Here is a 26,897-nt window from a genome sequence, read left to right on the forward strand (position 1 = left end):
AGTTGCCATCATGCACATTCAATACTACTCTAAACACTATTGCCGTCCAAGGACAGCAAGAATGCTGGTCAGCGTCAGCTTGAGACTCAACTGGGATTATCAAGAGCGACAATTCACCACAAAATGCGATCTGATTTACACCTAAAGGCATACAAGATTCATATTGTGCAAGCTCTACAAGATTGAATTTTGCGAATGCAATATTAGAGAGATTCAACAATTCCAACACACGTTCTTCAACGATGAGGCACATTTTCATTTGGATGTCTACGTAAATCGCCAAAATTGTCGTTTTTGTGAAGAAAAAAATCCACAGACGCCAAAAGTCACTGTGTCGGCGAACTGCAATATTTGGCCCTACTTTTATAAAGATAACAGAGGGCATACAGTGACTGTAACTTCTGCACGACATGATACGCAATTTTTTAGGGTCTCAACTGCAACAATATGAGCATTATAACCAGCTGACATGATTCCAACACCACTAACAAGTCACCTCGAAGCCCTGCTTTGAACCCACTTGATTTTTTCTTGGGGAATTAGCTTAAGAGCGTGGTCTACGAGAATAATATTGAAGAAAAGATCAGTATTCCTCGACCACTTCTTCAAAAAATTTTTGAAAATATACGCAAACGGTCAACGTAATGGCCGCGAGTAGCGGCTGTTCAACACAAGGGAGCGAAAGATCTTACGCTGAATATATTAGATCAGCATGCGAGCATGGCGCAGCCGTACAAACACCGAGTTCTATCGGCCCTATGAAGACCTCAACCTGATGACAGAAGTCAAGAGGGACAGACTCAGATGGCTAGACCACTTGGAATGTATGTGGAAGGTCAGAAGACCGAGGGCCGGCGACTGCCTGGACTACCGCGCAAACGATGGCTGGATGAAGTCAAAGAAGATCTTCGGGATTTAGGTGTGAAGACGACGAACGTTGGATCGTAACAACTGGAGGAATGTTGTAGACGAGGCTAAGAATCTTTAAGGACCGTAGTGTCAGTGGTAGTAGAGAAACCAATTCAAAACAGAATAGAAGAAGGACAATTGAGATGGTTTGATCATGTTATGAGAATGGAAGAAGAACAATTAATACGGAAGGTATATGAAGCACGAACTTACAAAAAAAAAGAAAGGGAGACCGAGGTGGAGTTGGACAGAAATAATGTAAACTGGTGTGGAAATGGAGCCTCAACTCTAGCATGCCTTATACCTGAAACTATAAAAAGCCTTCGGGATTAAGCAATCAAGTAATACTAATATTTCCATATGATTTTAGTTTGTAGACGAAAGTTGAAATACCTTCGGTAATATTTTGTCAAACAAGGACGTTACGATTATTTTTCTTTGTGGAATTTCTAAAAAAATGACTTAGCCAACTACGTTTTGAAATTTAAATTTCTTTACGTTCTACTCTAAGCATCACAATGAAGTGTCGGGAACCGACAGGAACGGCGAAGTTTTTTTCTTTTTGAGAAAATAAACATTCATATTATCTTTACCTTTAACGTAAACCGATCCCCTCAATTCGAACTCGTATTTTTCTTGCATAGCGGGTAAACAATGTTCACCTACCTGTATTTTCCCTTTCATGCCTGTACTGTCCATTCTGGAAGCGATATTGACAGCATCACCCCAAATGTCATAGAATAGCTTCGTGTTACCAATAACGGCCGCAGTTACGTCACCGAAATTGTAACCTATTCTTAACTCCAAATCGAAACCGAGCAAATCTCGATTGAAATCGTTGACGACGTGTTGTAATTCTATAGCGAAATCCATCAGGGCGTAGAGATGTTCGTTCGGATCTTTCTGTTGTTGACGTTTACGTGAATTTAATCCACTCGCCGCCATAAAAGTCGAACCGATTGTTTTTATTTTTTCTACGCAATGGAATTCGGATCGGTTCAAAAGTTCGTCGAAATCGCCGATCAATTCGTTGAGTACGCGCAAATATTCTCTACCCCCTTCGTAACTTTCATCGTACATTTCATTAAAATTTACAATACTGGCGAATATGATGGCGACGTCTTTGAAATTTTCCGAATATTTAGCATCTTTTTTCAGTTGTTCGGCTACGTGTTCCGGCACTATATTATAAATCAGGTAATCGGCTTGATTCTTCAAACTTTGTACTTTATTTTTATCTCTTATAGCGACGAAATTCGTATGAAAACTCAGTCTGTATCCAATTTCAAATTCTCTGGTTAACAACCAAATCAAAATGACCAATATGAATAGATTCAAAACTATTTCAGCCTTATATAACGAACAAGATATTTGTTGTTTGGGATTTGTCGTATTGAAATTATCTAAAATTAACGAACTATCATTTATATTCGTGATATTAGGTTGGATCGTTTGGTAGCTACATGGAGTGTTATTATCGGTGAAAATTAAAGTGGAAGCTAAAGCTAAACTTGTTACGGTAGCTAGTAAATTTTTCATCCAGCAATTTAATTGGGTGAAATTACAAAAATGAACTAGACCTACGAACAACAAATAGCTGAATACGTTTAGGCTGGCCGGCGAGAAAGTTTGATTATTTATAAAATTGGCTATAGCCGATATTAACGGTAAGCTGATTAGTATCGCTCCGAAAAAGTTCCATCGGTAAAATCTAATGAAACACCATAAAACTCTATCGAACCATCTAACTACCGATTTGAAACAAAAAGCGATACCCAAAGTTTGCAAAAGCAAACAAGTAAAAAAGGTTATCAGCCATACTGTTGTTACTTTATACAACAAAGCAGAACCGAGAGAAATTATTAGAAAAACTAAAAGCGATACGACAACGTCTAAATAAGTGTTGAATTTCGAATTGGCTAACGTCATGATATCTTGTTCGTCTTTTTTTGAAATTCTATGGACATTCTGTCGATACTGTTTCTCCATTTCTTTGTCTTTAAAAAATAACGTTAATCTAGATAAGGGCGGCTTTATGAAATACGAACATTTTGATTTAGAGTTATCTTGAACACATTTTATTAGTTGTCTGTCTGATTGTTTTCGCAATATTTGTATAGTTGCTCCGTTCTTATCGAAAAATGTTCCGAATTTTCTTGGCACTTGAGGGGTGTGATTTATCGAAAACTGACTCGCTGTATAATAACCGGACACGCGATGTAGCATTTCCGAATTAGCAAGGGCTCCATCTATCTGAAAACGAGAAAAAAAAATATTAAACAACAATTTAGTACGCAAATTAGCGCTACGAAATGTATTAAATAACAAAACTGATGTTATAATAGTATATTATTCACGAGTGTATAATGAAGGTTATTATTCAGGAGGTAAAGTTTACAGCCACGACACTAGCGAGTGACATAAATCACCGAGTTAATAATAAGTCATTAGGGGCCATCCATAAAGTACGTCACACGAATTTTAGGACTTTTGAACCCCTCCCCCCGTCCTTGTCACATTTTTATAACCCCCCCCCCTCCTGATGTGACGTCACACATTTTTTTAAACTTATGTATCTATTTAAAAATAAACGAGATATTATTTTTATTAAATAATAATCTAATAAAATCAACATAAAGTCCAACATTTCATAAAATTTTTTAAATTATCAATTCACATCCAAACTTTGCGTTTTATTAGTATTTTAAATTTTAACATGTGACGTCACAAAACTATTGATCCCCCCATGCCCCTTGCCACACGATGTCACTTTGGTGATACCCTCCCTCCCCATTAACGTGTGACGTACTTTATGGATGGCCCCTTATACGCGAGTAGAATACTATACTTTATCCACGACTACTAAATATTTCTGTTGAAGTTTTTTTATCGGAAAATTTTTTTGCATTATCAGAAATACTAAAGGTTACTTGTCGTTTTAATAGTTTTGGATAGTTTATATACAATTTTCATTATATTTTTTGAGCAATATTTATAGAGAAAAATTCAAAAATTTTATAGGTAATTTAAACATTTCAGTAAGGCCGCCATATTGCGTGACGTCATAGGTATAAAATAAACACTGAACATATGATACAAAGTGAATACGACAGTTATTCTCTCGGTTATTCTAAAATAAAATTTGATTAACCTGAAGAATGGTATAAAGTTTTTTATTATACCAAGAAATTCGAATAAACTACAACAAAAATGGTTTGAAAGTGTTGGTCATTATCGGTCGGTAATTACAATAATGCATACATAGATGTCAGTAGTGTTCTTAGAGCTTTAAAATTTGTAATAATCATTTTACATTTAAAAAGATTATTCTCCTTGTGGATTTTTTCAGCATTTTTTCTACGTTAGATTTTAAAAAACCCTTTTTAAACTGTAATTAAAAACAAGCGTTATCTAAAAGATAGTAGTTAATTGCCGTTTTATTATACGTTATTTATGAATTAATTTTATTTCAGGATAATTTATTATAGTCTATTATCATTATATACCATCTATAATTTTAACCATAAATTTCCTAAAAGCCAATTATTTATCTAATTTTTATTCAATTTATAATTTTTCAATGATGAAATTTTGTAATGAAAATTTGAATTGCGTCAGTTTCTTTTTATTTACTTTTTCTTTTAATAAAGAAATTAATACGATTAGTGAAAATAACACTAAACAAAAATATAGTAGCCATAGAAGGAAGCTTATCAACAGTTTTGTTTACGGTACCAAGGAATGATTTATGATAGCAAAAGTCTTAGCATACGCAGATGGCGTAGTGCTCATAACCAGAACAAAACAGGAACTACAGAAAATGTTTTTTCTAGCTGAAAATACAGCAAAAAGATAAAAGATACAACGAAATATATGGAAATGGTTAACGATTTTTTAACTAACAAAATGACCAAAATAAGGAGTGACGGTAACAAGTAAAGAGGACGAAATTAAAGAATTCGACAAACGATTGGCAAGAGACAATAAAACAGTTGGTGCTCTAGGAAGCCTAATAAGATCCAAAGATATATCAAGGGCAGGGAAGCTAAGAATTTACAGGACAGTTATACAACCTACAGTGTTATATGGTAGTGAATGCAGGGACATGACTAAGAAAGATGAAAATGGGAGAGAGGTCAGGTAAAGATCGGCTCTATAGTAAGGTTTTGATGTTGCTACCATATTTAGACCATACAGAGGCACGAAAAGCTACTTTGACCATGAAAATTGTAAAATATCAAAAAGAACTAACGTAAATAAGATATTGCACGATTCTTTATCCACTTGGCTGACATTAATAACTCCAAGAGGAGAAAATAAGAAATAAAAGACATTTAAACTATCTCCACATTATATATAATTCATATATTAATTAGAATTAGTGGGATTGTGGCAAAATTAAACAGCAAAGTGTACTAACTCTAATATATTTCCGAGCTATCGAATACTTGTGTATTCATCGTTTGGTACTGAATGATGTATACAAGTATAAAATAAAAATATGTATAAAAGTGTAACAATAAGAAAAACTGCTTACATCAATTAGTTTTGAATTTCGTTGATTCTTAAAAAAAAAACATTGAATTCATCTACAACTATAATCAATAACCTTAATATTTCTATCGAGTGTTAATTTGAATATTGCTTTTTGAAATTGATGGATTTATTGAAATCAATAATCAACAAAATTTAAAACGCAATTCTTTCAATTAATGTAAGTAGTTTTTGTTATTGTTATACTCTAATACATATTTTTATATTGTACTTGACCACATCTTCAGTCTCAGACGATGTAAAAAAGTATTCGAAAGCTCGGAAATATATTGGAGTTAATACACTTTGCCACAATCCCACTAAGAAAACGTTCATAATTTATATTATATAATAAGATAGTAATAATTACAAACTCTATCCGCACTATTTAAACACTCATTAAATCTGAACTACTCGCCTTATTCACCAATGCAAGGCAGGCGTAACGATTATTGTATCAACATCGCACACTAGTTTCTGCAGGAAACGAAAAAACTGATCAATATACCAAAGAAGCAGCATATAATCTCGGTTCTGGCATTTTGTCCTCCAGTTCTCTATATCAATGTCCTCCTCTATTTCGTTTCTCCAAGCCTGTCTCTTCTGCTTGGTCACAATGTGGTACATTGCTCTCCTTTTTCCTTTCTATGTTGTGTTTGCACCTGTTATAGTTCTCATTCCCTTTCTCTCGGTTTTTTGAGTTCTTCTTCTTCCCTTTTGTTGATTACTGTTGTTACCATCGCATCGTGATTACTGGTCCTATTAGGATTTTTTATTTTGTTTTATTTGGTTATGTTTTTTAATAGGTTTCTGTTTCTTCCATAGCCTTTTTGTATCCTTTCCTTTATCCTGTCTCTGGTTGTTTAATCCAACGTTATTCCTAAATAATTAAAGGTCGATACTGTTTCATAATTGTATTTGTTAGTTTTCAGTGTGTTAGCTTCTTCTTCTTATTTGTTGATAGCCTCAAGATATCAAAAAAATAAATAATCAAAAGATTTGCTGAGAGAAACTGGAAACAAAAAAGAAAAAAATATCCTTGTAGCCTCTCAAAAACAGCTTGCAGTAGTAGATCAAGAATCAGTTAAATTAAATAAATAATTTGTTGCTTTATTATAGTCGTATTTTCTAAAATAAATATTCATCATCGTAAAAGTGTAGTAAATTCAGGAAATTTCCATTATATGAGAAAGTTTGAACAAAAAAAAAAAAAGAAAATTAAAAGCATGGTCCTAAATCGAAACATCTGTAATAAAATACTCTATAAATCACCATTTGACGTCACGTACCTGTTGAATGCTACTTTTTCTGCTATTGCTCCGTATTCCCGAATCTTTTCTACTCTGATTGAGATTCTCTTCCAAACCGGTTATGCTCGATAATCGACTAGGTAATTCGAACGATCTCTTCGGTCTTTGAATATTGATAGTGGATACCGTAGCGCTTCTAGCCCTTTCATGAGGTTCTAAACTATCGAACAACGGCGAGCGACCTCTTCTAGATCTATTACTTCCCGTTCGATGCAGATATTGCAAATCTGATAATGGCGATCGACTATATTGGGAACGATAACTTCCGCTCCTGATGAATTCGGCGTTAGAGGTGTAGTCGTATGGGCCTATGTCGCTTCTAGATTGACTTATGTATGATTTAATGTCTATATTGTCTTTTAGTAAATCTTCTATGTCTGTCTTTTGTGATGAATCTATCTTATTGCCGTTCACAGTTGCTTCGATGATAGTAGGAACCTGTAATTAGATAATTAGAATTAACCTGTTTCCTTTAAAGACTTCGAAAAAGATCCGTCCACAGGTAAAGTCAAACTAATCGCCATTGTACACAACAACGTTCATGAAGCGCCCGTTCGCAAAACCTTCTGAGAGCTCCTTTAAGCGGAGAAACAGAAAGGATTCCGCAGTCGCCAGGTCAGGCGGGTACGGTAGATTATCAAGAACAGTTACCCCAAACTGGGACAAGAATCGACGCACGCGGATCGCAGAGAGCACAGCTACGTTATTGTGCAAAATGAACCTCTTTCAACTGTGGCTAAAAAGATTTTGGACAACGATACTTTTGGAGTCGTGGGGAAAACGTACTGCCACTTAGAATTCGTATCGAATTCCGATTTTACATGGTAATGGAATCTCCAGTGGCTTCCATCCGTTTTGTTTTCTGATCGTCTGATTGCACAAATCGGGAACAGATCGTACTTTCATCAAAATCTCCGCGATATTGCGAACCATTTTCTCGATAATGCTCAATGTCTCCACCTCCAATCGTGTTGTCAATCGCCGATTTCTTGCCCAGCATCTTTCGTACTGCTGTTCTTCGACAACAGATTTGACGTTGATCCATCCTCAATCACTTCCTAGTCGTCGCTAAAATGTTTGAACCAGTTTTAAAAATATTTTCTGGCGACGAATTTCGTTCTGTACACTTGCATGTGTCTCCGTAGCTGTTTTGAATCTTGATATACATTGCAGGATGATCTACCTTCACGCCGACTTTTTTAGCAAATGTGGATGTCTTGTAGCAAAAAAGGATGGGTGATGATTCATCACTTTTGGTCCAAACAAAGTAGAATCTTTCGTTTAAATCACAAGAAAATAACAGATTGTTATTTAAGACACATTTTTACCGTGATATAACTGTCAAAATATTTCAAGAGAACACATTAGATGGATATCAGCGCCATAATCACACATTTTAAAAGAATAATTTCAAAATATTTTCAAATACCGGTGACAAATCAAAATTGATATTCTTGCAGTTTAATACAAAAATTGTTCATTAATTTTTAGTTAAAATTGATCAAAAACTGATATAATAAATAAATGTCAAGTACTTACTTGCTGGTAACCATCTTCAGTAGATGGTAAAGGCGAAACAGTAAATACGTCGACTTCTAAATCTTGCTTCTGATCTGACAATTTCCTCATAAACTTCGGTATTTTCCAACTTTTCAATTTTCCAGCGTACTTTCCCGAACTGGCCGTACTAGTGGGAGTTTTAATGTCGTCGGTAAATGAGGAATCGTTATTATTCGGAGTAGTACAGATAGTATCGTCGCTTTCCAAATCTAAAATGCTTGGAAGACTACTAGCTTTGATTTTACAAACGTCGGGCGAAAGTAAATGTTGCGATTGTTGTTGGGGTTTGATGTAGTTAGATGAAGTGTCGCAAGAAAGGACGCGTGGTCGCGATGGTGGTGATGATGAAGAATTGGAAGGAGGTGATATGAAGAGCTGGAGAGAGTTGGCGTATTTTTGGCGACCTTCTGCGCGAAATGAGCCACTATATGAAGGAGTTCTGTCACTCTTACGCGCCAGGATGAAGTATGTACGCAAACCTGGAAAAACAAAATCGGTCAAAGAAACACTAATTCCGAAATAATGAATTTAATTTAACGGATTCATTTATAGGAATATTTTTATCTGAAAGCATTCGGATTCAAAAATCCGGCTGATTATTTTAAAGAAGCCGTCTCAATATTTGCATTAACGTACACTACCGGTCAAAAGTTATTATTGCCTACCCCATAATCCATTATTTCAAACTAATACACTTTAACAAATTCATCCTTTATATTGTTCATATACGAATTGTTTTTGTTATCGCAAATTCAAACTTGTAAGTTTTGAAATGGTAAAACCAAGGAACTATCCATTGAAATTTGTGCATGAATCGCATGTCTAGGAAATATTAACTGTACTATTGCCTCCGAATTGAAGATATCTCGACGTCCCGTTGACTAGCATCTTTGGCGACAGTAAACGTTCAAGATGGACTCGAAAAACCACAACCGCCGAAGATAAACGTATTGTATCGATCAGTAAACGTGATCGACGACTCACGGGCTCAGATCAATGAATCTAGTGATCTACCTTCGAGCACTTCAACAATGAAAATGAGATTATGAAAAGCTGGTCTTTTTGGAAGGTGGAGTAACCTCTTTTAAGACGTCAAAATAAAATTAAGAGGATGAATTGGGCTAAGAGTGTTGTTGGTCAAAGGAAGAACGGGTGTTGGATCCATGGGTAATCATCCCGACTAAAAAACACGACGAAGGCTCGGTGATAGATAGAGGACGTTTTGGAGGAAGGGCGACTGGATACCTTGTAAAAATTGAAGGGATTTTGAAAAAAGAAAACTATAAAATATATTAAAGGTAAATATACGTTCTAGCCATTGTCTGTTTGACAGAAAATTTATCTTCCAACATAACAACGATCCCAAGGTTTTCTCAATGCTGTGCAAAGAGTTTCGGCTGCCACAATCGCCCGTTTGATTTGTTTTGGGACAAATTGTACAGGGAAGTCAGACTGCAGCGTCCTACTTTCACTTCACATCATTCTAAACAACGAATGGAACCAAATAGACGAGTAGATATTATTTATAGACATTGTTACAGAGATTGCCAAAATTGTGCGCCGGAATAATAAAAGCAAAATGGGGCTACATCTATGTATCAAACATTTTTATTACTTTATTAATCTATATATGTTATTTAAAGTATAAAAATCAAACTCCATCGTATTGTTTTCATATGGCATGTATGACGCAAACTATAGATTGGGCAAAAACTATTGACCGGTAGTGAATGTCGCAATAGTTTTAGCACAAAATTTAAAGAAATTCAAAATAGATCGCTATAATAATAAAAATGGCTTTATTAACAAAAAATTGTTTAGTTAGACAATGGCACTCGCATTAAAATTTCATTTAGAGTGGAAACAAGAATAAGCATTTATAATTTGGGAATAGCGTGCCTGAACCACCGTAATTTGGTTATTCAAAATTTTCACATACATTTTGAGGTTATGTGAAAAAAGTTTGAATACAAAGTTTCATTACCTACAATTTTGCTATTAAACTTTTTTTAGTCTTGTAATTTTACCGTCAAACGAGATTATCCGTTTTTTATCCTCAAAAACTCCTCCCTACCCTTTTTCCTTTCATTTTTGTTATATTCTCTACATTTCCCAATAGTCGCCAAGAGCTTTGGATTCAATCAAATGATGACTCTAGTTCAGACGATTCTGACTACCATGATTATTTATAAAGATACTTTGAATTGAAATGTTTCTTTTTCTTTTGTTTTATTTGCAAAGAATTTATTTTCCTTTATGGTTTTTGATTCGAAATTTTGCCATCCAGAAAAAAAACGGATGCCGTACAAAAAGGATTCAGTTCACGTCTGATACCCTGGTTAAACCAAACTCCCTTACAGGCAGGTACATTTTATTCGTCTATTTATGTTGTCGACAAGGGTTTTTCTAATTTTTCAATTAATATAAATAAATAAAGATATCAAATGGATGAAATTTTGACAGTAGCTGCTTACGAGAATGTGCTACACAATGTACTTGTTAATGATGATGTTAATTACTTATTGGACTATCCTTGTAATGTCAGTATTTCTAGTGCTTCAATAATTCTGATTAATAATGAGAAGTGAAAATTTTACTTATTTCAGGGTCGAATAGTTTAATTGATCGAAAATTACGTACACAATCAAAATTGACATTGACTTTAATTGAAATTTAAAAATATAAACATTTGCTCATTCAAACAATATGTTAAAGTAAATTTCCTGTAAATAGTTTACTTCCGTTGATATAAAATGTATCAAGATAAAAATCACCAGGTAACTTTACATGAAATTTGAATTATCAGTGGAACAATCAAAAAATTTTTAGAACGGTATTTGTTTAATATAAAACGTAATCCCATAAAATTTATGATACGACGAAAATAAATACTTTGGGGATTTTCAGATCCTGGCTGTCACTTTTTACTTTATTGTATGTATGTTTAAATGTAAATATTATATCGGGAGGTAATTTGTATTTTTAGATTCAGCTTTTCTATACTACTAAATAATGGGAAAAATTTATACCCAGTGACATTAGAAGGAATTCAATTTCAAATAATGTAATAGCATCACATCAATAACGAAATGATAACATAATCGAAAAGAATGGATCTATGTTTGTTCGCGGCACCTCATTCCCACATACTTATTTTCTTAATCAACTGCACAGAAGTCTGTAGAGGGTACTGCAAATCATAGTATTCCAGGCACCACCACGACCAGAACGTGTGCAAGGTAGTTCAAATCATGCAGTCTCCTTCTGCACTTCTGCCTTCCTACCAGTCTCCGCACTAATTATTCAAACGTCAACAAGAATGGTCCTAAGTCACATAAAGCACTAATCGTGGCGTGTATTTGGTGGCCCCGTAAGTTTATTCACTTCCGTACATGTCTAGGTATCTACTTCTGCTAGTTCTAGACAACTTTTACTTTGTGAGTTGAATGCACCAGAACGCGTGCGAGGTAGTTCAAATTATACAGTCTTTTCCCCATTACATACCACCTGTGTTCAATAGAATTTAAATCTTTTGACCAACAATATGTAAACTTGCACTGCTACCGTTCTCTGCACTACTTCGATGACGAGAACGATCTGATATTTCAGAAAAAGTTCAAATCGTCGCGTGTACTTGACGGACCCGTAACTGAATACATCCCTTTACATGACTAAACTCACATCTTTAGTTCCGAGCAACTTTGATTTTGTGGATTAATCGAACCAAAATCTGTGGAAGTTAGTGCTAAGTATACGGCCTTCTATCCATCACATACCACACGTGTTCAATAGGATTCAAATCTTTTGACGGACAATATGTTAACCTGCACTGCTACCGTAACTGAACACACTGCTGTATATGTCTAGATGTCTAGACCTACAACAGCTAGTTCCATACAACTGTGGAACTAGAATCATTGGAAGATTTTTTTCCATTTCATTGCATATGTGTTCAATTGGATTGGAATCTTTCGACATACAATACGTGGGCCTGCATTTAATGCTGAAAAAACAGCCGTGGACGCTCATTTAGATAAAGCAGTTTCTCTGCCCCAGATGAAACATTGACAACGATGGTCCGAAGTTACCGTCATGGCATGTATTGAGTGACTCCTTAATTGAACACCCTCCTGTAGACACACATCTGTTAGTGTTATCTCATTCCAAACAACTTTTACGTCTGGGGTTAACTGCGCTAGAGTCTGTGGATAGTGGTGCTAATTAGATAATTTCCCACCCATAGTATCACATATTTTTTATAGGATTTAAATCTGGTTGCGATAAAATATTAGCTCCAGCTTCTAGATGAAACTCCACAATTGTACAATATGCGGATCTGCATTGTCTAGCTGAAAAGCGACTTGTTGACGTTTATGTACATAAGGCAGGAATGTGGTTTGGAAAGCATCATCAACGTAACATCCAGCAAGTCGTGGTTGAATACGACATCACTGTCGAGTGTATACAGTTCTCTGCACTAGCTCAAAAGTTGAGAACAGTAGTGGGCTGTAAAAATAAGCACTTATTGGAGAAACACTCCAGGCCTAAGGCATTCCAAAAGACTCATAACCATTAAATGTAAAATATCGGTTAATCATGAGATTACATGCATTGTTTCTTTTATAAAAAAATATCTAATGGGTTCAAGGAACATTTCGAAATATCCAGAAACGACAATAAACTTGTGGTCGGTTTTCCAGTCGGCACGTCAAACACCAACTCAAAACAATAAGCATGGTAAATGACGTTACTGCAGACCTTTTTCATCAAAAGGTATAAGTATTTCCAAATAGAATCCTTTGGGAAGAGTCAACGTATTTTGGAAGCAGTGTAATAAGATGCAGAGTTTTGTACAAAATATCTACTATACAGGGTGTCCCACGACGAGTTAAAACTGTCTGTATATGGCAAAATACTTATAGCAAAATCATGAAAATTTCTACGTTTGGGTTTTCGGATACGATCTTTTTAACTAAAATATTTTCAAAGATGACTTTGCTATTTTAAATAGAACACCCAGTATATTAACACATTTTTGAAACTTTAGTATACTTTTTTCTAAAAACTTTATTCGAAAAATGCTTACTTTTTGAGTTTTTGAGGTTTTTTTGTAAAAAAATTGACCGTAGCAGACCCTTATAAATTTTTTTACATGATTAACCTTAAAGATATGAAAATGGTTTCTGTTCGGTTGCTTTAAACAAGGTCAGACGTATTTGAATCTATGTTGAAAAATTTTTCATTTTATACAGGGTGTGTATAAAAAGTGTTCAAAGTTTAACTTCATAAATATTAAATATCTTTATTTATTTTTAAATAGAACCACCCGGTTTTTTCTATTTTAACATATTCAGGGATAAAAAATAAGACAAATTCATGTTTATATTCCTAAAGCTTACCGTTATCCAGATATTGGATGTTTTCTGTAAATTTTTAGAGATGCAGGTGTGGTCTAAATTTTATTTATTCGTTATTAAATTGAGATCGAGCCATTATAACGATTTTCGAAAATATCAACCAACAATTGACAAATGACAGTTAAATAAGTATCAAGTGTCAAAGCCTACTACAAGTATACATAAAAAATTAAAACTTGTTAAAAAATACAATTAATAATTTAAAACCTCAAATATCTCGGAAACGACTAAAAGTTGGAATAGGATTAATCAATACAATTTGATTTTTTTTACAGACCTTGACAAGATAAAGAAAAATACTTTTTTATTTCGCAGTGCTTGTATCAACGGGTCAAAATAAAATTTAGACTACACCCGCATCTCCAAAACTTAAACATTCGAACACTCGAATTTGCCTTATTTTTGCCCCTGAATGCATTAAAATAGAAAAAACCAGGTAGTTCTATTTAAAAAAATAAAGAAATTTGATATTTATGAATTTAAACTTTGAACATTTTTATACACACCCTGTATAAAATAAAAAATTTTTCAACATAGATTCAAATACGCCTGACCTTGCTAAAAGCAACCGAACGGAAACCATTTTCATATCTTTAAGGGTAAAAAAATAATTTATAGGGGTCTGAAAGTTTTTATAAAAAAATTAATAACTCAATAATGCATTTTTCGAAAAAAGTTTTTGGGCAAAAGTATACTAAAAATTTACGTATACATATTACAAAAATGTATTAATATACAGGGTGTTCTATTTAAAATAACAAAGTTCCAGTCGGTTGTACCAGAAGTCGGTCATCTTTGAAATTATTTTAGTTAAAAAGATCGTATCCGAAAACCCAAACGTAGAAATTTTCTTGATTTTACTATAAGTACAGGGTGCGGCAGCATAACTTTCTTTTTTCAAAAGTTAATAAAACTTATTGTATGAATCAGAAAATTTTTATTCGTTTTTTATAATACAGGCACATACATAAAGTTTTGTTTTACTGAGTTTTGAAGATCAAATCAGTTAGGTGACGTCCCCCATTCTCCATACACTGAGTAAACCGATTTCTGGCGTTTGTCATGACTCTTGCCAGCATAGCAGGCGTTATGTTGGCAATTTCTTCCTGGATGTTCGTCTTCAAATCTTGTAGGGTCCTTGGACGGTTCACATACACACGGGATTTCAAAAAACCCCATAGGAAATAATCACAAGGGGTCAAATCGGGAGAGCGGGCTGGCCACTCCAAATCGCCCCTAATTGAGATAAGGCGCTCTGGGAAGTGTTCCCTCAAAACAGCCATCGATGTTCTTGAAGTGTGTGCCGTTGCTCCGTCTTGTTGGAACCAAGTGTCCCCTAAGTCCAACTCATCTAGCCGTGGGAAAAAAAATTCCTGTAACATGTTTACATACCGGTGCGAATTCACTGTCACTGTGACTTCATTTTCCTCAAAGAACCAGGGACCAATAATTCCACGTGAGTAAATTGCACACCACACTGTGACTTTAGGTGAATGCAAAGGCCGTTGATGCAATTGTCGAGGATTGGTATCAGCCCAGTAGCGCATGTTTTGTTTGTTTACGGATCCACACAAATGAAAATGGGCTTCATCACTAAAAAAAACAATAGCGTCCTCAGGAACGACTTCCAGAAAAACCTCACACGCGTTCCTCCGAGAATTGAAGTCACGTTCAGAAAGTTCCTGCACAATTGCCATCTTGTATGGATGAAAATGAAGATCATCATGAAGTATTCTCCTCACAGAACGATCGGAAAGTCCAAGGGCAGACGCATGTTTGCGCGCAGAACGCCGTGGTGATCGCAACACTGAAGTTCTAACTAACTCAATGTTCTCCGGTGATCTAATGGGCCGAGGGACTCCAGTTCTTGTCACACTTGCAGTTTGTCTGAACGTAGTGACCCACGTAACAATTGATTTCCGGTCCGGGACAGGGGCCAAGGGGGCTAAATTAAAGCGATTCCGAAAGGCGCGCTGGGTTGCGATCACAGAACATCCGCTCGAAAAGTAAACCTCAACGGCAAACGCACGCTCCTCACTGTTCCAACGCATGATGGCGACTGAACTGTGCCGGGACAAAACTTTATAGTCCCCCCTCTCGAACGAGACCACTAGCACTCCGTTACGACATCTACCGACTAAATGGCGAACTTTTTAAAAAAGGAAGTTATGCTGCCGCACCCTGTATTTTGCCATATACAGATAGTTTTAACTCGTCGTGGGACACCCTGTATATAAGTGCAGAATGGCTGAAAAAGCCAAAACGACTCTGCAAACAATCTACAAAATAATAGGATTAGATATGGAACGACTAAGGAAAAAAGATTATAGTCAAGGTATAAAATGAGATAATTGAAGAAAAGTTTAACCAATCGGAGGCAAAATAGTTGATAAATGAAGGAAAGAACATCTCGAAGCCTAATAACAAAGTGACGGAAGCAAAAAAGATATAAGAAAAGAAGGAAGGGAGATCAGAGAAAATAAGGTTAAAAATATTAGCATTGGAAGAGTAAGAAAGAGGAAAACAATGCGATAACTGAATGAAGTATTAACTTACCGGAATGAAAGGGAAAAAAGGGTTAAAGGAGAGTGAAAACTAAAACCCCTATACTCTGACACGCAAAAGATTTCTAGATAAGAAGATTAAAACTGTGGGGAGAAAGTAACACATGTCCTGGAAGAACTGACAAAACAGAGTAAGTTTCGCATACTAATAACAAGTATAAATTTGAAAAGATTTATTTAGTTAATAGCTAAACTTCGTATGAGCTTTTCAATAGATAGTTTAATATCACTTACCCATCACGTCATCGCCGTCTTCCAAAAGGTAACCATCGTTTAAAAAACCGACGGTTTTCTCGGACACGTGAACCATTCCAGGTTTTCCCGTCGATTCCATCTTATTAGCTAAAGTAACGTCGTTGCTCCAAACGTCGAATTTAAATCTTTTCGTACCGACAATTCCGCAGAGAACCTTTCCGGTATGTATACCGACTCTCATGTTCACACCTTCGTTTTTTTCTAGGTCGAATTGCTTGATGGCTTGTATCATGCTAAGGCCCATTTCGACGCAACATTTAGCGTGATCGGGTCTAGCTTCCGGACAACCGCTGACGCAATAATAACAATCGCCTAACGTTGATATTTTTTCGCAGTTGTGGACTTTACATAGAGAATCGAAACGTTGAAATAGATTGTTAAGAATGTCTACTAATTCTTCGGCGTTTTTGTTGCTGGACATTTTGGTAAAACCGACGATATCGGCGAATAATATACTGACGTTTTCCATGTTGTCCATGTTGAAAGGTCTGAATAAGGATCTAATATCATGCGTGGAATCCGAGGATTGCCTCCTAGTGAAATTCTCGTCTTCTTTTTTCAACCAATCCGCCACACTTTTCGGCATAAGCGAATGTATCATATTTTCTTTCAGCCGTTTTTCTAATTCCAACTGCCGTCTCACTAACAAACTCTGCCCGACCTTCATGAACGTATTCCTCCGTCTAACGTTATTCATGAGGCAAATATGGAAACCGATCAAATGTATGGCAAAGTGAGTGAGCGTTTTAGCTCCGAGTAGAGATAGATCCGAATTCATTTCAGGATTGATGAAATGGTTGAGCAGCTCATAAGCCGTAGAATAAAAGATGCCCAATAGAAGACTGACGTACAATTTTAGTGGTACCAGAGTATACAATAAGAAGGATATTTGAATGCAAAGCGCTAGATTACCGACTGGAGAAAATTTTACCACGATCAAAAATATCAAACTCAATATGATGAACAACAAAGCTACTATAAACGTTAGAAATGTCATGTTTTTATCGAAGAATTTGGTGTAAGTGAAAATCAAAGAAGTTATGAGGCAAATAATTACTAGGACGATTAGACCGGATACCAGATGCCAGTGGCGTTCGTCTCCTAAAAAGCCCACAACGAAATAATATGTAAGCCACGCCGAAGAGATAACGATGAGATAAATCAAAGCGTACCTGAAACAAAACGAATCAATAATTATTTTCAAAGGACATTTTGCTGAAAATATTCATTGTTTGCTCTGTACTTTTCGAACAGAGTAAGGGCTCATTTTCTAGGCATTAGAATGGAAGGTGGGAAATCACGTTTTATATTGAGGGTGTGAGAATTATACGAGATCTGGCTATTAAATAACAAGACTGGGCGCCTAGAGGGAGCCCTAGACGGGTGGGGTATCTAAATATCTTGTCTATGCACATCCCAAAATACATTTCCGTTACTATAATAGTATTTGTGCAGTAGCGGTTTGAAACGTATCAATCTCAAATTTCTCATTAAATTGAAAAAAACTCTAGTTTAGTGCTATAAATTGTTGCAAGAGGCCTTATGGGAACAATTCTCTATCTCGTAGCGTGGTGTAAGCGCATAGAGAGCGCTAAAGATGACCAGCACCCAGGTCGCCCTGTGAATGTTTCAACTCCGGAAACAATGACCAAAATCAACAAAAATGCGCGTGCAGATCGTCGAATGAGCATCCGGATGATTGCCGAGGCTGTAAACGCCGATAAAGAAACGGTTAGAAACATTTTACACGAGGAATTACACATGACAATATTTCATTGAAAGGTTAGAAAAAGATCTGCTTTGAAAGGAGCCCGATTTGAGTCGATGGAAGCGGTAAAGCAAAAAACGGCAGAGCTTTTAAAGGCAGTCACCAAAGAAGACTTCCAGCATTGCTTTGATCAATGGAAAAAACGTATGGAAAGGTGTGTGGCGAGGGGAGGGGATTAATATTGAAGGGGAGCATTCGAATGTAGAATAATTTTTATAATAAACCCTTTTTCGTAACCAGTCTCATTATTTAATAGCCAGACCTTGTAGATCTGAAGACTTGGCCGGGTAGGATTCGACCTAAAATGAAATCCTTTGATGATTTAGAATATAGTTCCATGGACAGATGGACAAAAGTCGAAGAACTAGATATTTACGTGCAGAGTGATCATTCAGGTGTGAGGTAGAGTACTGTCGAATTAACGAGAATTTCCCGACCCTCAGAATTTTCGTACTCAACACACAAGTATATTCCTCGTGAGACTGGTGGCATTCGACGGCACTCTGGCAGCATTCTACATCATATCAGAATTGATCACTCTACACGTCAATACCTAGGTATTCTACCCTCGTACTTCTGCTTCTGTAACTTCAATCTCCCGTGAAAAAATAGCAAATATTAAGGAGCTAAGAGCACCGGAAGTCATTAGAAATATTCAGAACTACAAATAAGTTTTACCACAAGTCATTAGAAATATTCTGATCTAAATTCAATTGCGTTATCCCAATTAAAAATTAATAGTGTCCTTTATTTGTTTACTTTATAAGAGCGCAGTTTATATTTTGCCGGTGAGTTTGGTAAGTTAAAACTTGCGATTATTATTGTTCAACGGCGGGTTGTTGTTTCGGTATTTATGAGACTCCAACGTTAAAAAATATGCATGCACCAGGAGCTTGGGAGATAGAAAACGTTCAGAATACCGTCGAAAAACCACAACCGCTGAAGATAAACGTATCGTATCGTATTGATCAGTAAACATGATCGACGACTCACCGCTTAGAGATAGTAGTAGCTCATATGCAAAGAGTATTTGAAAGAATTGAAAAGAATTTACTGAAAGTAAAGATTTGGCCATCACAGTCGCCCGACCTTAACCCGATTTAGTTGTTGCGAGACAAATTGGAAAGGAAAGTCAGAATGCAGCGTTCTACTTACACTTCTTATATTTGGAATATCCTGCAAAACGAACGGAACGAAAGAGACGCAGATTATTTGTCGAAATTAATATGTGTATCGCACAAACTACAGGGTGAATAAAAACTTTTTACCGGTAGTAGATCTCTAAATTGTGATGACCTGTATAAATTATTATTGTATGAAAAAAGCGACTGGAAATACTAATAAACAGATCCGAGAATTAAAAAAAAACTATATTATTGGAGTCATTAAGTACATAGAATTTACAGAATGTTGTCGATTTCTGATTTGACCATATTTTCTTTAACGTACCCAACAACTTTCTAAATTTTGTTATGGGACGTCTGGTATACGCAACAAGGCAATATTGAACAATGGATAACGTCATCAGAATAACACAGAACATTCTTTTTAAATTGAATAAGATGTAGAAAGATTATACTTCAAATATTTTGATAACAAATTTAAATAATCTGAAATATTTCTCAACTATAACGAGACATTTGGTTCTCTAAATATCGTCGTGGGAGGTGGTATCACCTACACGAAAATTTTCATAAAACGATAAATTTTTTGTAGTATTAGGTTAGGTACTTATATACGGAGTCCTGCTATTAAATATTGCGCGTAACTATAAGAAACATTTTTATTCAAAAAACAAACACCGCCCTGTCCTGTATTCTCTCTACCTTCACCACTCACAGTATAATTTGTTTTTCCTTCCACCAAACGGAAGGAGAGTACGCGCCAATAAGAACCGAATTACGATGAGGTTCTGAAGGAATAACAGTGGGTAGTGGAATGCTCTACATCAAACTGTAAACTTTGTCCAGAGGTAAACCCTTAATGAAATTCTTATCTTTGTAAGTCATTTGATTTGATTCGGTCTGCGTTTTAAGCAAAAATTCGTCTTGCCCTTAACTATCATTTTGCGACGCTAGATGCGTGGTGTGCCAGAATGAAAACAACACCACCTAACCTAACAAGCGCCCGATGTGGCATTCAGCACGCTTTTTTTTCTATACGACGACATGTTTATTGATTTGATTCGATTTGCGTTTAAGCAAAAATTTCACACGGTAGATGATGCTGATTAATTGTAATTCGTGTACGTCGTATTGCTCTTAACCATTTTTTTGCCACATAAGCCAATTCACGTTTATATTTTTTATATTCTCACATTTTGAGTAAGATTTTTCGTTCAGTTTATAGGTTCCACAATACCATCTAGCTTTGATAGATGTGTGATGTGCCAGACTGAAAACAATAACACCAGAACCCGATGTGGCATTCAGCACGTTTTACCAGCACCCTATGTGACATTCAGCACGTTTCATCAGCACCCTATGTGGCATTCAGCACGTTTCACCAGCACCCTATGTCGCATTCAGCACGTTTCACCAGCACCCTATGTGGCATTCAGCACGTTTCACCAGCACCCTATGTGGCATTCAGCACGTTTCACCAGCACCCTATGTCGCATTCAGCACGTTTCACCAGCACCCTATGTGGCATTCAGTACGTTTTTTTTTCTAAACGACGACATGTTTATTGATTTGATTCGATTTGCGTTTAAGCAAAAATTTCACACGGTAAATGATGCTGATTAATTGTAATTCGTGTACGTCGTATTGCTCTTAACCATTAGCCAATTCACGGTTATATTTTTTACATTCTCACATTTTTAGTAAGATTTCTCGTTCGGTTTATAGATTCCACAATACCATTTAGTTTTGATAGATCCGTGATGTGCCAGGGCCAGTGACACGTTTTTTTTTTCCTTATAAATGTTTATATATTTACTTAATTGCAGTCGTTTGCCCAAACTATTCAATTCAGAGGGACTTATGAACCCAGAAGCAAATTTTATTTTCGGAAGCAGAAAAAAAATCACAGAGTACAGAATTAGGCAGTATCCAGCTACTGAACTAGACTAACTAATGGTCAGGTATTTATTTTTTTTCCACAAATTTTATCGTTTCTATCGATAAGTTTTTTTATCGGTGTTTATAATCTCAGCAACGATGAAAAGGACAATTAAAAATGACCGCCGCGGGGTAAACAAATGCTTTTGCCATAAGTTATTGTGCGGTTTGTGAAGTTATATGTTGGGTTTTAGACATCATTATTTCCAGTTTTATAACGAAACGTTTCTTCTGTCTCTTAGTGTTTTCCCTAAGAGACAGAATAAGGAGCAATGAAATCAGAAGATATAGTGAGATGGGCCAGAACTAGAAGAAGAGCATGGAGAGATCATGTCAATAGAATGAACAACGATCGACTGGCGAAAATCGCAAAGGAAGAGAGACCCAATACAAGTAGACCGCCTGGAAGACCACCAAAGCGCTGGTATGAGAGCTGGTCCTCGCAGTCACAACTTAGGCTGCCTCTTTGAAAACACGAGACACAGTCTTAAAATAAGAAGAAGAAGAAGAAGAAGAAGAAGAAGAAGAAGAAGATAACGAAACGGTTTCTCAAAATAAACAGCTGTTACTTGAAGTACGAAATTTCCTCCCTCTGACAAGCAAGTATATTTGAAACTTGTTGAAAATGAGTAGGATTCTTATAAAAGCCCTTTTCATCTAATTAACTCCACCTAAAGCGTTGGGTTTGTCCTTGTACCTTATAACCGCCACCAGGTTATCACTTTGCAACGTTAAAAATTACTCACTTATGTTTGATAAACTTGAACGTAACAGTGGAAATGAATGCCAAAAAACTTCAGTAATTGAAGCGCAAAATAAATACAAGTGTTTGTCAATTGTTTGAAACAGATCTAAAAAGTATTTATGGAGTCTTATTCATACTATTAAACAAAAAATAATACAAAACAAATCTCACTACAAAAAAAAAGAATTGTTTACCCCACAGCCCCCATTTTGATGTAGATCAACTGTTTTACGTCATTATGTTTACATTTTTATGTCAAACAGAACTTCACTAACATTATGTTCGAGTTCGAGGATGTGTATTATCTCTTGCTGATCTGGCTATACAAACGAATATATTTCTAACTAACGTTCTCATAGCTGTGAGGAACCGGTGACTTCACTTGTTATTGTCACAAAGCTTCTATTATTCTAGTAACCTAGTTCAACACTACACTCTTTACCCCCCCCTTGACATCTGCGCACGTAGACACCTTGGTCTGGACAGTTGGTATGGGAAAAAACGTCCCTATGTTACTGTGTCGACAAAATTCAATTTCTCTCTCGTTCGAGACACTTTATCTATACTGCGCATACTTAAGAATGCGCAGAACCGAGCTGGAACCTCTGAGGATAGAGAAAGCATTATCATTTTGTCTTCCTTAGTCGGAACAGCTTCCACTTATAGAAACTGTTCATATAGAAGTATTACATACATATATGTCCTACAGTTAAATTAGGCTATCTTTGTAGCTCTTTAAAACTGGCAGTACAAAATCAGCAAAAATTGAAAAAACTTTGTTGTTAATTAGATGTCAAAAAATCAATTTTTTTGGTATTGCCGATTTCTCCTTCTAGCTTTACGTTAAGGTGGCAAGATTATCACCCATAATTTGAAGCTTAAATCGGATCAATAAGAATTTGTTGCTAATTAGTTGCTGTAAGACACTACTATATTCAATTTTCTAGGAAATACAAGTTTGTATCTAACATGATCGCTTGAACATCGATTTTCATTGTAAAAATCGGTAAAATAAATTTGGTATCACCTGGAGAGTCAACAACGAAATAGACACCTGCAGATCGGGTATTTTGTTGACCTGTGACTGACAAATCAGTCATGATCGCTTGAATGTTCATTTTTTCAATGACAAAATGAAAAATATCGATTCGAGTTCTTACTAAATCCAGCTTTGTCACTGCAAATAGGATAACGATTCTAATGCACGTTTATCAGGTTAATTTTTTGGAAAAAAAAATTCGTTTTCATTTTATACATACATTCTGTTGAATCGTAGAAATAATCATTCAAATAATTCACTTTACAATGAGACTCAATTTGCCTAAGAAAGAAAATAGATTAGAAAAAGTTCCGAGTTTTGAGATTTTTGATATCATTACATGACATGTGTGAACATGAATTGTGTTGTTTAATTCACAATTTCAGTTCGTTACTTGTTATTTTTTGGAACTTTCTTGTGCTTATGGATGTAATTATATCAATAATTAAATAATTAAAAGAAAATAAAACGGTTAAATGATATTTTTTTCATATTTTTGCCCTATTATATATATTTTTTAATCGTTGTGTTGAAGTTTATTTTTCAACAAACAAATAAAAATACCTAGGCTCATGTAATAGTTCATATGAGATCCAAAAAACAATTTGTGGTGTTTTAAAACTCAAAATGTATCACCACAAATGAAAAATAAACATATAAAAGCCTATTTTCTACTTTTCTATCAAATACTTAAAAATTACGACACGCAGTGACGTCGCAAACATAACCTACAATTTTTTTACTTTGTTGAGCACTTTTGGGTTGGTTAAATCTCATTGACACTTTGTATATTTTGAAAATGTTCTCATCCCAGTAGGTAATTTTAAATATTTTTGATTCAGGTTCAGGATCTTTTGGCAAGAGAAGAAATTCGTAATTTAGTTACAGATAGTACGTGTGGGCAGATTAACGACTTCCACCATATTTGAGACCTAGACCTATATATTTTTAGATTAATATAAAGAACAAATCTAAATCTACTACTTGACTTCAGTTTATTATTAAATATCCCATTTGTGTATCTAAAAATATTCATATAGTTTTTATATACAGCTTCAAATATATTGAGAAATTGAAATTTAATTGATGACTTTCTACTGCAAGGTATCTATTCAGGAAAGTAATTTGTCAAAAGGATATTGACAAACAATTAATATTTAATAACAATGGTAAAATGTAGAAAAAAACCAGTTTGATTATAGAAATAATTTACTATATTAATTGGAAGATCGGAAAAAAACTATTGTGATATTTTCTAGACTTTTCAAAAAGCATTTCAGAAGAAAAGAGAGAAAACTTGGACAGGGTTACAGTCCTTTCATCTGCGTTTTTATGTCTATAATTCAATATTAAATAACAGAAGTAGCTCGTAAAGTCGTTGCTGCCTGACTAATGAACAGTCCAGGGTACACAATAGATCCAAGTGTTAGCGAGGTAGATTCACGACCTTACGCCTTTGCTCACCTAATTTTTCCATAACAGAACATTTGAGAAGCTCAAAATTTATAACAGTAAGAGCAGAGTACGCAAAGAAGTTTACAGATTTGAGAAGCATCAAATAAAAATAAGCAAAGAAGTTTACTTCCAAAAGCATTACAAGTGGACAGGTTACGAAATGAAATTGATATCAAATCATTTCAAATATAAAGCTGTAAATAAAAGTATTGGAGCTAATTGGAAGGGAATTAAATTAGAGAAGAAAATATTATACATTAATAAATTTTCAGAAATTAAAATTAAAAAAAATGGTAACATTGAAAATCACTAGATCCTAGATCATATCAACTCATCATAAACTTATTTTTCAGTGGAAAATATTTTCTAGTTATAGGTCTCCTAGTAAACTTAATCTCATAAAATTGAAGTAACTGTAATAACATTACCAGTTTCATGGTTGAAAAAATTCTCTGAATCAATCAAGTCAGTGACTGGTTTCATAAACAAATTTATGAAAATAAACATGCATCTATCTCTTTCTCCAGATATTTATAAAATGTTAGTCTATAAGTGTATTTTAATATTTGCCATAAATTATGTTTCAACTCAAAAAATAATTAGATGATTTTAAAATATCTACCAAGGAATGTATAAACTGTAAAAAAATTAACTTGATTTATTAAAAAGAATTGACTACCACACTTTCTGTATTTGTTTCTGTATTTCATCTTATTTACACAGTGAAGTTTTATTTCTTCATATTATAATGGTGAAGAATTATTTAGGTTAATAGCTAATTCATGAAAAAATTGTATTTAATAAGATAACCCCAAAAATAAGTAATAAAAAAGGGTTATTTCAATTGAAAATGACCAAAAAGTGAAAATGTGTAAAAATGAAGATATTTGCTACCAAGTTACAGTCTTGTTGCATAATTGTGAATGCTATGAAACAATTTCCAAAATGTTCATAATTACAATTCAACACAGTTTCATGGAATATTAAAACAAATAAAGCTTATGGTATTTATTGTTTTTGGCACTCCCAATCACAAAACCTAGATATCAACCTACTAATGAATCATATATATCTAATTAAGATATATTTATAAATATTAGCAAAATTATGTAAATTCCACCTTTGCTCAAATAGTGTCATAAATAAAAAAATTAGAAAATCTCTTTTATTGTACTATTGGTGTACATATCTCAAATAATGTCATGTAAATAGTACTATTGCTTTGACTTTGAAGTTTTTGAGTTATCATCTGAAAAGTGTAAAATAAAGTAGAATCGATTTCAAACACTTATTACTTAATAGTTTTCTTTTGACTTACAATATGTGTGTGGGAATGCAAAATGTTACCAATTCAAAATAATGTTTATGAGCCCTATATATTAAGTTACAAATACAAAAATGGATTGTAAACTATTTAAATAGTATGTAGTAATTTGTTACCTGAATTTTATTTTATTACTTTTGTTGAAACTCTTCTTGAACTGTTCTTCGAGTATTTCTGAATCAAAAGTGGGATCCCACCATGACTTTTGATCTGCTCTTTCAAATGGTATTGGAAAATACTTTCCCCAACATCCTGATTCCTGAGACATTTGAGCAAGATACATTTGAACATTGGGATCAAGTGACAATTGTGTGTTTTCATCTTCAACCAGCTCAGAAGGGTTATCCTCTTGAATATCTGATTTAACATAAGATGAGGAATCTGCTCTCTCCCTTTCTTTCATTATGTTTGCAAACTGGTTCATAATCTTAACTACACTTGACTTGGTGCATTTTATAACTATATATTATTATAGTCCTTTGAACTCAAATTAACAAAAAAATACACAATCTATCTGTACCATTTATGTAATCTGAGATATAATACTTCTTTGGTTTCCATTTTCACTCATAATAATTTTCGGTTTCATAAATAAGCAGGGATATACACATAAAGTAGCTATGTTGTGCTCTGAGAACATGTTTAAAATCTAAATTAAACATTACGGCTTATGTCAACAATCGATGTTTGCTTTGCACTATACCTTTACATGTTTTCGTGATAATTTTCATAATGGTATAAGGATTAAATAGTAGATGTTTCCCCAAGTTGATATTTGATCATTCATCGATAAATATATTTCAAAAGTAATTAATTATACTATAACCCAAATTCATCATTAAACTGGAAACAAAATTCTACTTGTACACTTGTAATTTTCTATCTTTTTTTAAGAATACAAACTTTTCTGACATTTGTTCAAATGTCATTAAATTTGACAGACACACAGAATGTTT

The 26,897-nt window shown here is 34.6% G+C and overlaps 1 protein-coding gene across 1 annotated transcript; it reads right to left on the minus strand.

The window, feature by feature from the left end:
• Positions 1-331: 331 nt before the first annotated feature.
• Positions 332-26,840, minus strand: LOC130453232 (adenylate cyclase type 9). Its single transcript, XM_056792857.1, has 5 exons — positions 26,058-26,840; positions 16,528-17,720; positions 8,292-8,791; positions 6,732-7,190; positions 332-3,162 (listed from the first exon to the last, which is right to left on the minus strand). The coding sequence occupies exons 1-5, from the start codon at positions 26,363-26,365 to the stop codon at positions 1,423-1,425; spliced, it is 4,200 nt and encodes a 1,399-aa protein (XP_056648835.1). The 5' UTR covers positions 26,366-26,840; the 3' UTR covers positions 332-1,422.
• Between the last annotated feature and the right edge of the window lie 57 nt (positions 26,841-26,897).

Source organism: Diorhabda sublineata, chromosome 2, assembly GCF_026230105.1.
Source record: "Diorhabda sublineata isolate icDioSubl1.1 chromosome 2, icDioSubl1.1, whole genome shotgun sequence".
In the NCBI taxonomy this organism is placed as follows: domain Eukaryota; kingdom Metazoa; phylum Arthropoda; class Insecta; order Coleoptera; family Chrysomelidae; genus Diorhabda; species Diorhabda sublineata.

Coding starts and splice junctions, on each gene's coding strand:
- LOC130453232 (XM_056792857.1), bottom strand. CDS start 26,365: ATGAACCAGTTTGCAAACATAATGAAAGAAAGGGAGAGAGCAGATTCC. Junction 17,721..26,057: donor AGTAATAAAATAAAATTCAG/GTAACAAATTAC, acceptor GTTTTGTTTCAG/GTACGCTTTGATTTATCTCA. Junction 7,191..8,291: donor CTGAAGATGGTTACCAGCAA/GTAAGTACTTGA, acceptor ATCTAATTACAG/GTTCCTACTATCATCGAAGC.